Below are 14141 nucleotides of genomic sequence, written 5' to 3'. Positions count from 1 at the left end.
GGGGATGGCTCCTTGGCCTCTGCCTCAGGCGCTAGAGTGGCTCTGGTCGCAGCAGAGCGACGCCCCGGAGGGTCAGAGCATCGCCCCCTGGTGGGCAGAGCGTCGCCCCTGGTGGGCGTGCCGGGTGGATCCTGGTCGGGCGTATGCGGGAGTCTGTCTGACTGTCTCTCCCTGTTTCCAGCTTCAGAAAAATGAAAAAAAAAAAGAAAAGAAAAGAAAATGACTTTGTTGAGGGAAAACTAACATCGCAGGGAACTCACCCGCTGGGAGTGATTTCTCGCGCCCTGTCACTACAACGCGGGTCTCGAGCGCGTCCATCACGCTGGGAGTTTCCTCACTTCCGCCTCCCGGCCCCCCCTGGCCTGCCTTCTGCCTGTGAACCTGCCTCTGAGCACCCACACAGGTGCACAGAGGGATGGGCTGCAGCCCCCCCCCCCCGCGTCACTGGACCCCTCGGTGTGAGGTCCCTCTGGGCTGCAGCAGGTGTCGTGGCTGATTGGTGTTCCATTGCCCGGATGGCCACATCTCCTTTATCCCAGGTAACACGCATCAAGACCGGGTCCCATTGGAGGTTGCCGTGAACATCCGTGCGTGTCTATGTGTGGACACGTGCCGTCAGTTCCCTTGGGGAGATTCCTGAGTGAGGAAATGCTAGGTCCTGCGGGAAGTTTAACCTTTTTTTTTTTAAATACCATCTTTTTTTTTAATTTTTTTTTTTATTTATTCATTTTAGAGAGGAGAGGGAGAGAGAGAGAGAGGAGAGACAGAAGGGGGAGGAGCTGGAAGCATCAACTCCCATATGTGCCTTGACCAGGTAAGCCCAGGGTTTCGAACCGGCAACCTCAGCATTTCCAGGTCGACGCTTTATCCTCTGCGCCACCACAGGTCAGACGGGAAGTTTAACTTTTTAAAGGAACTGCAGTTGAGGCCCTGGCCGGTTGGCTCAGCGGTAGAGTGTCGGACTGGCGTGTGGAAGTCCCGGGTTTGATTCCCGGCCAGGGCACACAGGAGAAGCCCCCATCTGCTTCTCCACCCCTCCCCCTCTCCTTCCTCTCTGTCTCTCTCTTCCCCTCCCGCAGCCAAGGCTCCATTGGAGCAAAGTTGGCCCAGGCGCTGAGGATGGCTTCATGGCCTCTGCCTCAGGTGCTAGAATGGCTCTGGCTGCAACAGAGCGACGCCCCAGATGGGCAGAGCATCTCCCCCTGGTGGGCATGCCAGGTGGATCTCGGTCAGGTGCATGTGGGAGTCTTTCTCTCTGCCTCCCTGCTTCTAACTTTGGAAAAATACAGAAAAAATAAACAGCCTGACCAGGCGGTGATGCAGTGGATAGAGCGTCAGACTGGGATGCGGAAGACCCAGGTTCGAGACCCCGATGTCGCCAACTTGAACGCGGGCTCATCTGGTTTGAGTAAAGCTCACCAGCTTGGACCCAAGGTCACTGGCTCAAGCGAGGGGTTACTCGGTCTGATGACCCCTAAAGCAAAAAATTGATACTTTGGAATTCATCATAAATAAAAATCATAGTGTCTTCAAAAGACACCGTTAAGAAAACAAAAACACAGGCCACACCCGGGGGAGGGAGGAATACTTGCAGAGCGAGCGCATGCCTGATACAGGACGCGTACCCAGAGTAGATAACTAACGCAATTCAACGGGAAGACAACCTCACTGAAAGGGGGCGAGAGAGCGGAACAGGCAACTCATCAAAGCAGAGAAGCAAACTGATCATAAGCCCATAAGAAGATGCTTGATATCATCCCTCCCCGGGGGAAATGCAAGTAAAACCACAGAGATATAACATGCCCCCCGCCCCCCACCAGGGTGGCAGTCATCAGCAAGGCGGTTAAGAGTGTCAGTGAGGATGTGAGGACAACTGCAGTCCCTTTGTTTGTTTATTAACAGGGACAGAGAGTCAGAGAGAGGGATAGACAGGGACAGACAGACAGGAACAAAGAGATGAGAAACATCAATCATCATTTTTTTTTTTGTTTTTTTTTAATATGGGGACATCTTTTTTTTTTTTTTAAGATTTTATTTATTTATTATAGAGAGGGGAGAGAGAGAGAGAAGGGGGGAGGAGCAGGAAGCATCAACTCCCATATGTGCCTTGACCAGGCAAGCCCAGGGTTTCGAACCGGCGACCTCAGCATTTCCAGGTTGACGCTTTATCCACTGCGCCACCACAGGTCAGGCTGTCTTCAGTTTTTCGTCGTGCATTGCGGCTCCTTGTGTGGGACGTTCCGAAGTGGGGTCCTGTCCACCCTCCAGCTCCGTCCTCCTTCGAAACTGTCTGGTCAGTTCTGGGCCCGGTCCTTCCTGTGGATCCGTGTGGCCATCTTAGGTCTTTTTTTTTTTTTCTTTTTTAATTTTGGCCTGAGCACTTTTATTTTAGTGTTTCTTTAAATCTGGAGATGTTCTCACGTCGCCTCCACGTTTGAATGGTCGTTCTGCTGGACTCTGGGCTGGCCTCCTGGATTGAGCACTTCGAGCTGTCTTACCACCATCTTCCGCTGACCTCTCTCGTTTCTGATACGTGGTCAGCCACGGACCAGTCCTGCTGTTGACCCTGGACATGCGAGAGCTATGTTCCTCTTGCCGTTTTCACCATTTTCTGTGTTTGATTATAACAATGTGGTGGCCACGGGCTGACAGGTGCAAGGAATAGACCCATCCTTGCAGCTGCCTACGTGACCCAGCAGATGACGCCCAAACGGCCCGCCCTTGGCTGGTTCGAGCAACGAGAAGGGACCAGCCAGAAGACCCTCGGGTCCTTCAGCCTCTGAGGGGATAAGGGCCGAGCCCAGGACCCCCGGCACCCCGGGACCAGGCCGCACAGGGGAAGGACAAGCCTCCCAAGAGAAGTTGGCGTGTGCTTGGACCAGGGCCAGGGGAAGCGTCCCTTCCCGCTGGATGGGGAGGAGTTGAGGAAGGTGACACTTTGTCGGGGACATGCATGCCCCGGGATAGAGCTGAGGGAGGGCGGTGAGGCTGAGTCGTCAAGGGAAGCGAAGGTTTGGGGGCTCAAGGGTGTCAGCAGTACGGGCCCCTGTCTGCTGCTGGGACCAGGGACGCAGAGGTAGGAGGGAGCTGCAGGGAACACAGATGCTGACATGGGTGAGTCCACCGTCCACGGCACAGTGACGCCGTTCTGCAGATGCTCCCTTGCAAAGCTTGGGCGTCCCCACCGGGGTCTGGCTGCTGCCGGCCCCGACTCCCGAGGCTCGCCCTGTCTCCGCAGTGTGCCGCTCCAGGCCTCGGTTTCCCCATCTGCCAGAGCCAGGGCCCGCTCACCTTCCCAGGGCCGCGGAGGAGGCTGGAGCGTGGGAAAGTGCTCGGCTCCAGGTCCACGGCCAAGGCCGTTGTGCCAGCCCGGGCTCCTGGGCGCGCGCCACGCTCTGGCGCCCAAACAATGCCCGCCTCTGAGCAGAGCCGTGGGTGGGCCGTCACCATGGCGAGGGACCCCGCACGGCAGCAGAGCCAGCGGCTCATCCGCCCGGGGTCTGCCGGGCCTGCGACCCCGGTTACAGCTTTGTCCCTCGGGCTGGACCTGGGCCCGGGCCAGCAGGCTGTGGATGGCCGGCCAGCGGGGAGGGCAGGAATGGGGGTCTGGGCTGGAGGGAGGGTTGGGGTTGAGGTGAGGGTGAGCGTTGTTTCCAGGGTCCTGAAACCACAGCCGGGTTGGGGTCGGAACACGTCCTGGGCCCCGTGCCTGCTGGCTGTGACATCCTCCGCCCCTCCCTGCCCCCACCCCCTGAGCTCCCCTCCGTGAGGCAGGGGCCTGGTGCTCCCTGACAGAGGCTGCCCCGTCTCCGGGACGTTCCAGGCAGCAGGCCAGAGTACACGGGGTCCCCTCCAGGTGTCCCCCCGTCTCTCTCACAGCCTGGATGCCACACGGCCGCTGGCTCTGCCCACTTCTACTCCCTTCCTGCCCAGGGCCCTTCTCAGCCCGGCAGGGGCAGGGAGTGGGCATAGACCTCCTCCTCCAGGACCCGGAGTGACCAACCAACCCCTCTCCAGCCATGGGGGTCAGAGTCCCTCCCAAGTTATATTTACAAAACCCATGTTTACAGTTGAGGCCTCTTTTAAAAAAAAACAGTAGAAGCCCTGGCCGGTTGGCTCAGTGGTAGAGCGTCGGCCTGGCGTGCAGAAGTCCCGGGTTTGATTCCTGGCCAGGGCACACAGAAGAAGCGCCCATCTGCTTCTCCACCCCTCCCTCTCTCCTTCCTCTCTGTCTCTCTCTTCCCCTCCCGCAGCCGAGGCTCCATTGGAGCAAAGATGGCCCGGGCGCTGGTGATGGCTCCTTGGCCTCTGCCCCAGGTGCTAGAGTGGCTCTGGTCGCAGCAGAGCGACGCCCCGGAGGGCAGAGCATCGCCCCCTGGTGGGCGTGCCGGGTGGGCGTGTCGGGCGCATGCGGGAGTCTGTCTGACTCTCTCTCCCCGTTTCTAGCTTCAGAAAAATACAAAAAAAAAACAAAAAAAAACAGTAGAGAGAAAATCAACAAAACCCTCAGCCACTCCAATGTCTGGGCAACTCGGGTCCGACTCCCTGGGCCCAAACCCCACGGACATGCTGTGTGACCTCGGGCAGATGTCCCCCTCTCTGTGTCTGAGACGCCTCTGGTATAAACATCAACGATGGGGCCATCCTCACAGGACCCTGGTGAGGATAAGCGGGGTCATCTCTAAGTGTTCATGGAAGGGCGTGTGCTCTGCTGAGCCCCGAGGGTCTGGGCTTCACTGTTCTCACGTCGCTCCTGAGTTACCCCGGCCCCAGGAGTCCTTACTAAAACCCCAAGCGAAGAGGGGGAGACAGCAGAGAGGAGAGTGGGCGTGGGGGGACCCAGATTCTAGGCACAGCTGTCAGAGGTGCTACCCCCGCCTCCCCAAGAGGGAAAGGGACCCTGTCCCAGTGGAGGGGCCTCCAGGGGGGGTGGGGGAGGGGAGTGTCTCTCTCCTGTCCTGCTGTACCCCCCACCCCCCCACCCCCACCCTCCCCTCACGTGGAGCCTCATCAGCCTGCACCCAGGTGCCCTGGGCGGCTCTGCCCTTCTGGGGGAGGGCTCACGGAAGTCAGGGAAGGGACTTTCCTCCTATCTGTTGTCCCCACGGATGGGGACCTAAAGCGTAGCTGGGGGACAGAAACACCGTGAGGCCAGCCGGACCCCCTCCCGCCCCCACCTGTGACACAGAGACTCCAGCCCAAGGACACAGCCCATTGCGGAGGCCTGGTCAGCCCTTCCGGAGGACCCTGCCTGCCAGGGGCCTCCATCGCCTGGACAAGCCGAGCCCCCAGGACGGCCCTGAGGCCGGGCGTCACCCCCACCTCCCAGAGGAGAACTGCAGGCCCGGAGGACCCAGATCTGGGGGGCTCGATGCCGACTTGAGGGGCCTCCACCCCACCCCACCAGGAGGGGGGGCATTGTGCTGGGTTCCCAAAGGCAACACCATGTGCGTGCAGCTGCTGGTGGGGGCCTGGGCTGCCCTGCAGAGAAGGGGTGCAGGCTGGGGGCCCAGAGCCTCTCCGTCTGACTCTGAGCCCCAGTATCGGGGTCCTGGGGCTGGGGAGGGGAACAGAGAAGGGAGGCCTTCGGGTCTCATCCCAGAGGGGCGCCCCAAGGGAAGAGGACCCCACCTCCACCTGCAGAGAGGGCACGACCCTCTGGCAAGTACCCCCAGGTGAGAAGAGGCCTCCCAGGTGCCCTCCTGCCACGCAGCTGGCCCACCGCCTTTGACCCTTCCCCAGACCCCCTCCTCCTTGTCCCAGGTGCTGGGTGTGCAGGCCACGAGCCACCCCCCAGAGCCCTCATTCCAGGGGGTCCCTCCTGCCTGGGGCTGCTTCCCAGCCCTGCCCACAGGTCCCTGTGGCCCCCAGTGCCCCGTGCCCCTGTGCCTGGAGTGTCCCATCTCCTCCGTCCCGGGGTCCCCGAGGCCGCAGGTGATGGCGCTCAGGGGTCACAGGGCCCCAGGATGGAGCAGAGGGCTGCTTGGTGCTGAAAAGACAGCTCCCGGCCTGCTGGCAGGGGCTGCTCACGGAGAATGGCTGGATTTCAGCAGTTTTTCATAAATGAGAGGTTGGGGTGGCGGATTAACACGCAGATTTAAGAAAGGCAGCCCCAGTTCCCCCTCCCTCCCCCGCGGCCCCCGGGTCCGAGCTGCCTGCTCAAGAGGCGAGCTCTGCGGGCAGGTTTTCCGGATCCTTCCAGGGTTGGCCAAACATCTGCTCACTTATTTTCTCGCTCCTCCGCTGGGCTGCTACCTCCACAGCGGCCAGAGCCTCCTGCGGGACCTCTCTGCCCACAGACACCAGCCAGACCTCGTGAGAGCCAGCACCCACTACTGGGAACCGCTGGTCACTTTCCCGCTTGCCGGAGCTGCCCTGGGGGGGTCCGGGTGGTGATGGGTGCGCCACTCAAAGCCCACCTTGTTCTCTAAGCAGGAGAAACTTCCCTGGGGGTGTCACAGTAGCCCTGGTGGTCCCCAGCCCTCCTGGGTCATGCTCAGGTCAGCCGCCCCTGGCAACCCCTGTCCTCGTGGTGGCCTCGTGGCCGGTCCTCAACTTGAAGGAGGAATCGGTGAGCCAAGGACGGGGATCCTGGCCAGCCGGTGGGGTTGGGGGGCACCAGGCCAGGCTGGAGGTGACCCCAGGGCCTGGCAGGGAACAGCTCTGGCCTGACCCCTGCGGCCTTGGTGGGGGGAGGGCAGGGGCTCGCATGGACCGTGCCCTCCCTGCACTTGGTGCTAGACACTGCTCACAGCCACCCCACTTTACGGAATTGGAAACCGAGGCTCAGGAGAGTTGTATGCTGCTCAAGTCCAGTGGCATTTATTCATCCCATTGATCCGCCCAGTGCCCGCTGCTTGGGTTCTGTAGGAAAGAAGGCGGTCGGGCCTGGCGTGCCCGGGTCTCCCTGCCCCACTCAGCCTCTGGCCTCTGCCCAGGCTGCCATTCAGTGGGAACAAGGATGCCACCCTGTTCCGGTGCTGGCACTGGGTCTCTGGGACCTGGTTAAGGAAAACCCACGTCTGGAATGCCCTCTGCTGGTCAGCCTGTCTTCACAGAGAGTGAATCCCCTGAGAGGGCCTGGAAAATGGGGCACCAGGAAGGCACCCTCCCACCCTGAGGTACCCACAATCTCTGTCCTGATGTGACAAAACAAGGCAAAAGTTGGTTTTGGAACAGAGGTATCCGGCTGGTCACCCATAGGCCAGCTTGCTTACAGGTTGATGCCTTATTTAGGTCTCAGAGCGGTGGCCAGTATTTCAAGACAGAGGCGTCAGAAGGCAACTCGGAAGCCCTCTTTCTTTGTGCATAGCTGAGCATGATGGGCTATGTGCCTTCCTGTTAGCCACAGACCCCACCCATCCCTATTGCCCTACAGCTGCCCGCCTCATTTGGTCATGAAGCCCTGTCATAAGCATTTTTTTTCTTTTTCTTTTTTTCCTGTATTTTTCTGAAGCCGGAAACGGGGAGAGACAGTCAGACAGACTCCCGCATGCACCGACCGGGATCCACCCGGCACGCCCACCAGGGGCGACGCTCTGCCCACCAGGGGGCGATGCTCTGCCCCTCCGGGGCGTTGCTCTGTTGCGACCAGAGCCACTCTAGTGCCTGAGGCAGAGGCCGAGGACCCATCCCCAGCGCCCGGGCCATCTTTGCTCCAATGGAGCCTCGGCTGCGGGAAGGGAAGAGAGAGACAGAGAGGAAGGCGAGGGGGAGGGGCGGAGAAGCAGATGGGCGCTTCTCCTGTGTGCCCTGGCCGGGAATCGAACCCGGGACTTCTGCACGCCAGGCCGACGCTCTACCACTGAGCCAACCGGCCAGGGCCTGTCATAAGCATTTGAGCTCTCTCCTCAACCATCCAGAGGGCCTGGCACCTTTGGCCGGTTGGTAGTATTGGGGAGCCTGTAGACCTGAGCCCCCAAGGGCCACAGCCTCCTTGTCAAGCTGTGTCCCCCATAAAGACCCAGTCCAGTGGGTCTGCCCTACCCTCACACCAGACAGAGAGCTAGGAGAAGCCTTCATGGTCCCGTGGCCTCTGCTGGGAGGGGCACCTCTAGCTCGTTCAAGACTCTAAGTGATTTCCCCCAAAGCCAGTCGTTCTTGTATTCACTCATCAAACGTTTCCAGAGCTCTGTGTGCTGCAAGGCAGCCAGGGCTGGGGCTGGGGGGAGACCTGGTCCCCGAGACCCGGAAGAGGTCAGGGAGGCTCCCCAGAGGTGCCCTCTGAGCAGAGGGACCAGCTGGCAGTTCTGGCCACAGGGCCACATGGCACTGGGCGGGGGCACAGTGACAGACAGGCCGGACGGGCACCCAGACTGTGTGCTGAGGGCAGTGGGCATCACGGAAGGGGTGCACTCTGAGATCACAGCTCCCTGTACCCCATTTTGTGGGTGGGGAGACGGGGGGGCCCAAGGATGCCGGGCCTGGGGCCCCTGTGGTCTGATTTGCAACCACGGCAGCTTGTAACCTGAAGTAGAGAGAAGAGCTGAGCCCAGGGCCAGCAGTGGAGGGCCTGGGGGGGGGGGGTGCGTGTGTGTGCGTGTGTGTGAGCATGACGTCTGTCACACCTGGAGCTTTGGGCTCCCTCCCTCACTGGCTGAGCAACCCCAGGCAAGTCACTTAACCTCTCTGAGCCCAGTCCACATCTGTAGGATGAGAGTTGCTCCCCACACCTTGCCAAGTTCTTGAGGGGTGGAGCGGGTCTGGCCCTTGCACAGAGCCCAGCAAATTCAGGGGCAGACCATGTCTCCCCAGGCTCAGACCCTCACCTCCCACCCCCCACAAGAGAAGACAACCTAGCATCTTCTAGGCTGGATCCAGGAGGGGCCTTTTGTCTGCAGGGAAACTGAGGCCCACAGAGCATGAGCAGCCAGCTTGGGCCACAAAGCAGGGAGGGGCCTGGCTCTCTGAGCAGGGGCGCCCCCACCCCCGGAGCAGGACCAGCCTGGCCTGATTGCAGACCCAGGTGGGGACGTCCCTCTGTGTAGGTCACCCCTCCCTCCCCGCCACCCCAGTCCTCCCCAGGGTCCGGGGCCCGCTCCACTACCTGTCTGCCTGCACCCCCGGCCCCTCCCCTTGACACGAAAGGCCAGACCACTGAAGGAGGGGGTGGGAGAGGGGGGAGAGGGGCTCTCGGGTCAGTTGGGCTGAGGACAAGGCGGCGTGAGCGGAGACAGGAAGGAAACTGCGCTGCTGGAGGCTGGGGCCACCATTGTGTCACCTGGGGGCGGGGGCGCCGTCGCCTCCCCTCTGCTCTGCTCCGCTGCCCAGATGGCTCCTGGGGGGTGAGCTCCAGGGGCTCTCCCCTCTCGGGGCCCCACCCTGCTGCTGACTTCTTCCCCCCACCCGGCCTCAGTTTCCCCATCTACCCATCCTTAGAGGGCCAGAACCCTGTGCTGAGACACAGCTCTGAAGTCCAGTCCTAACCACTCCGCCCGCCTGTCTGAGCCACCACTGACTTACTGCCTTTCTTTAAATCACTCATCTTAAAGGCTAACCACCTGTTCGGCCTCGCCCTAAGCTGTGACATCACCAGGTTAATTAGAATAGATGATAGATAGATAAACAGATAGATATAATGGATGATGGGTAGGTGATATGTATATATCATAAATGGCAGATATATGGCAGATGAGCTGTGGTCTGCATCCAGGGCTAGAAGACCCCCCCCAGCTGAGCTCGCTGTCCCCAGACACGGCCCCCAGGGCTTCCTCCCTCCCCACCGCCCCCTCCTGCCCCCCCCACACAGGAAGGGACAGGGAAGGGAGCACGTCTCACTTCCAGGTGGGAAGAGGAGAAACAGGAAGGAGCCCTCCCCTCCGCCCACAGGAAGCAGGCGTGGAGGAGGAAGCTTGGGGACGTCCCAGCAGACGGTCTGAGGGAGTGTGAGCCCAGTGGTCCCAGGGAAGACCCGCTGGGACCGTCTGCCCACCCCCTTCTCGGGGCAGCCAGGCTCCTGCACTCTGCTCAGACTTTATTCCAGGTGGGGATGCAGACAGTGGCAGGGCGCCCCAGAGCCACACACCCCTCCCACAGCTGCCCCAGGGCGCGCGCCACTGGGCGTTGGGCGGCTGATGGCCTAGGCTTTCGCTCCTGGGACTTCGGGCTTGGCTCAGTAGCCCCCATCCCTGCAAGCAACCAGGACGCGGCTCAGCCTAGTGCCGGCCCCACCCCGGCACAGAGTGGACAGGACGTGGACAGACTCGCGGAGGGGGCAGGGGGTGGACAGAGCCGACGACCCCCTCCCCGGGGCTGCTGGGGTCCCAGGATAAGGGGTGGGGCAGGAACATTACCCCCAGTTCAGGGCCCTCCTGACCAGCTCCACCTGGGCCAGGCGGTGGTCACTGAGCACCTGCACCCGCGTGATGGCGGCCAGCGGCCTGAGGCGGTGGGCGAACTGCAGCACCTTGTGCTCCTGGGCGTGGACGTGGAAGTGCTGGGCATCTGAGCTGACCTCCATCTGGGGGGCGGACAGCCAGTGACCCCACAGCCCGCCCGGGTCCTCATTCCGGCCTCACTCCACATGCCCCTCCGGGTCCCCTCAGCGCAGGCAGGTGGGCCCAAGGGTCCCCTCGCCCCCTGGTACCCTCATCCCACAGGTGCAGCCCCTCCTCTCTGCTCGGAGGGGGGGTGCTGGCAGCCAGGGGCTGGCGGACACCCCCTGGTACCCAGCGGTCCTGAGACTTCTGTGCTGGCTTGTTCACCTGTAAACAACCCCCTCGGGCCCCAGGCGGGGACAGCAGTGCAGCCTGGACCCAGGGACGCAGGGTCCCAGTGGCTCACAGCGTCCACGCAGACGGCCCAGATGCTTCCATGGGCGCCCGCACCTGGCCTCCCTGCCCCCACCCACGGCCTCCCTGCCCCCCGTCACCTCGAAGGGCTCCCCCAGCACCAGAGGGAAGACACTGGACACCTCCTCCTGGCCCCAGCAGCCGCCCTGGAAGGCGTTGCCCACCATGGTGGCGCTGGCGAATCGGGGCTTGATGTGGAAGGCGATGTCCCCCGCCTCGGACAGGAAGTTGATCTCAAACCTGGGGCGGGGGGACATCGTGGGGGTGTGAGAGCAGCAGACGGCAGGGTAGTTGCCCCACTCAAAGCCAAGGAGGGCCCCCTGGGGGAGGGGGTGGTGTCCCTTACTTGTCCTCTCCGGAGTCAGAGTGTCCCTGGACCAGCAGGCTCCAGCCCGGGGCCAGGCCCTCTGCACAGAAGGCTTCAAACTGCAGGCAAAGGGGTGGGGTGGGGTGAGGGGTGAGGGGTGGCGTGGGGGACCTGGAGTCTGTGGAGGTCCCTCCAGCCGGCCCACCCCAGCTGTGCTGGCCACCCAGCCAGGCCCTGGGAGCTGTGTTCCCTTCCCGATGAGGGCAGGGGTCTCGGGCGCCCCCCCAGCCCTGCTCCCTTTCCCCCACGCCAGGCCTCACTGACCTGCACTGCCATGCCTGCAGCCTCTGCTGGTGGGCAGAGCGGGCGCAGGGATATAGGCTGGGGCTGGGGGCTGGGTGGGGGCAGTGCAGGAGTCCCGCCCCACAGCAGACAGGCACTCCGCCCCTCCCTGCCCCCACCTCTCCCTCGTCCTGGGGTTTCACTCATGCACCAGGGACAGGGTTGCCCCCACTCCTCGCTCCCCCTCCAGCATTTTCTCAGGGCCCCATCTGGCTCTCAAACTTCACTCCTTAACATCCTTCAGACTCCCAGAAAAGCAGCCTCTCCCCCATGCTTGTAGGAAAGTCGGCGGAGGCAGCCTCTTCCTCCAGGGTCTCGTTGGCTCCCAAGGACCCAAGAGAGGTGGGGCAGGGGAGACGGGCTTACCACCCCGGCCCTGGCCTCCTGGGGGCCACTGTGACCACCTGGGGCCTCGAGCTGGACTCCCCCACCTCACCCCGCCCCGCCCCAGCCTCCCGCACTGCCCCGCCCCGCCCCACCCCGCCCCAGCCTCCCGTGCTGCCCTGCTCTGTCCGGCTGGCTCAGCGGCCCCCGTGGACACAAAGTTGGGATTAGGCTGGACGCTGTGGTCAGCGCATTCCTGGGCGGGCAGAAGGCAGTCAGGAGGGCCTGTCCCATCCCCACACCCCTCCTGGTGGCTGAACTGGGGCCAGGCTGGGGCCCTTTCGGAGCGTGTAGGGGAGACGGGCAGGGTCTCCCTAAGCTTTCAGGCAGCTAGCTGCGGGCTCCCTGGGCTACACTGTCGGGAGAATTCGCCCGAAGAGGAGCCAGGCTGGGCACACGGAGCCCCAGGGCAGGCTGCTGGGTGAGGGTGCACGTGAGTGTGCAAGGGCGAGTGTGGTGAGCGTGAGGGTGAGCAGTGGGGTGCGCAGGTGAACCCCATATAAATGCTCAGGGAGTGTGAACCCGTGTTGAGTGGGGCTGCGTGTCCTTAACACAAGCCAGTGTGAGCATGTGTCCCGGTGTGGGTGAGTGTTTGTCTCGGGAGCCCCTGCTCTGAGGGGGGAGGGCACTTATGCAGCTCCCAGGGGGGCTCAGCCCCTGCACCCCGAGGGCTCCCCTCAGCACCTGCCCCCAGCTCCAGAAGTGACCCTGGCACCTGCCTGGCCTCGTCCCACGTGCTGTGGAGGTGAGTGCCCGGGCAGTTTTTGGTGGGGAGAGGGGGTGATGCTAAGGCCGGGAGGGGGCATGAAGATGGTTGTGACTGCCCGCCTGTGGTGGGGGCAGTGCAGGGGCCACCCCTCGGTGCCGAGCTCTCTGCCACGCGCACGGGCGGGGCTGATGGGGCCTGCAGGGGGCAGCCCTGGCAGCAGAGAGGCAGCAGGACCAGCTTCCCGCCCGCCCGCCCGCTGTGGGGGCCCGTCTCAGCCAGCCAGCTTTCCCTAAACATCCGTGTCCCGGCCCAGCCTGGCTGTCCTCGGGCCACAGGCTGCAGACCCCTGGCACCTGCCTACCCCCCTCCCCCGACCTGAGGAGCACCAGGGTAGGGGGTACTGCTACTGCCGCCCAGCAGGAAGGGGAGCCCAGTCCTGCCTCTCCCTGCCTCCCTGTCCTGTCCCTACCCTAGTTCATGGGGTGCTGGAACGGGGCGGGGGGGCTGGCAGCTGCTGGGTGGGGACGTGGAGCTTAAACTCTGAATACTACGCTGGGCAGTGCCCAGGGCCCAGCGCCGGGCATAGCGTGGTGCCGTCAGGGGCCTGAGCAGGCTGCCGAACGGCAGGGCGACCTTGAGCGAGCAGCCTCGCGGCCTCAGTCTTCCGAGCTGCACATTGGCTCAGCAGTCCTGCGCCCATTGCCTCCTCTGCTCCTGGACCCGTCCCCGGGGTTGGGGGTGGGGGCCCATGGCCACCATCTGGGCTGTTGTCTCCTCACTCTGGGGCTCAGCAGGGGTGACACTGGAGGGTCCCCGGGGAGTCAGCTGCTAAAAGCCCCAGCTGGGTATGTGTGTGTGTGGGGAGGAACTGGGGGTGGAGCTTAGCCCCCAAGGTCACTGGATGGACAGGTGGCCCACGTGCTGCTGCACAGGGAGGCCCCTGGCCTGGGCTGAGGAGGTCTGAGCACCCACTGCTCCGGGGAGGCCCCTGGCCTGGGCTGAGGAGGTCCGAGCACCCACTGCTCCGGGGAGGCCCCTGCCTCTCTGAGCCCCAGCCTCTCAGTCTGTGCAGTGGGGGCTTGCGTGGCTGGTAACCCAGGGGCCCTCAGAGGGGCAGGGGGAAGGGGAGGGGGACCCTGGCCAGGGGACCGCAGAGGGCCCCGCTTGGGAGGAGGCCGGCCCCAGGCCTCCAGCTGTGCTGGACACCTGTACCTGACCTGAGTGCTACACCTGGCCGGCCTGAGGGCTCGTCCCGCCCGGGTGTGGCTTTGGAACCTTGCCCACACCGGGCGGGAGCTGGGAGCCGAGAGTGGCTGAGGTTCTCAGCGACTGGGCCGCCATGGGGGACGGAGGGAGGGACACAGAGGCCCCACGCCGGCCCGGCCCTGCAGGCACACCCCGGTGTCGTGTCATGGAGTCCGGGGGGGTGGGGACCGAGCGGGGCCCCTCGGGGCCTCACGGGGGCTGTGTGTGGGCAGTGGGCAGTGGGCAGTGGGCAGTGCCCCCACGCTGCAGTGCTGGACAGCCGGAGCTGGTGTGTGGGGCTCTGGGAGCAAACGGGCCCCCGTCCAGGTGCTGCCGCCCGCCCCCTCCCGGATGTGCGGTTCCG

General features: G+C 63.2%; 1 protein-coding gene across 4 annotated transcripts; it reads right to left on the bottom strand.

Moving 5' to 3' along the window:
- Window positions 1–6839: 6839 nt before the first annotated feature.
- On the bottom strand, window positions 6840–11491 carry GRIFIN (galectin-related inter-fiber protein). 4 transcript variants are annotated; one of them, XM_066277670.1, is made up of 5 exons: window positions 11422–11491; window positions 11137–11216; window positions 10871–11030; window positions 10293–10459; window positions 6840–7001 (listed from the first exon to the last, which is right to left on the bottom strand). In XM_066277670.1, exons 1-5 carry the CDS (start codon window positions 11431–11433, stop codon window positions 6947–6949), a joined length of 474 nt encoding a protein of 157 aa, XP_066133767.1. In that variant the 5' UTR covers window positions 11434–11491; the 3' UTR covers window positions 6840–6946. The 4 variants fall into 4 exon arrangements, with proteins under 4 accessions (XP_066133767.1, XP_066133765.1, XP_066133766.1 ...); XM_066277668.1 differs by lacking the exon at window positions 6840–7001 and adding an exon at window positions 9754–10127 and having other exon boundaries at window positions 10325–10459; XM_066277669.1 differs by lacking the exon at window positions 6840–7001 and adding an exon at window positions 9754–10127 and having other exon boundaries at window positions 10325–10459; window positions 10892–11030.
- Between the last annotated feature and the right edge of the window lie 2650 nt (window positions 11492–14141).

Source organism: Saccopteryx bilineata, chromosome 4, assembly GCF_036850765.1.
Source record: "Saccopteryx bilineata isolate mSacBil1 chromosome 4, mSacBil1_pri_phased_curated, whole genome shotgun sequence".
NCBI lineage: Eukaryota > Metazoa > Chordata > Mammalia > Chiroptera > Emballonuridae > Saccopteryx > Saccopteryx bilineata.
This window is presented reverse-complemented; position numbering and strand designations above follow the sequence as displayed.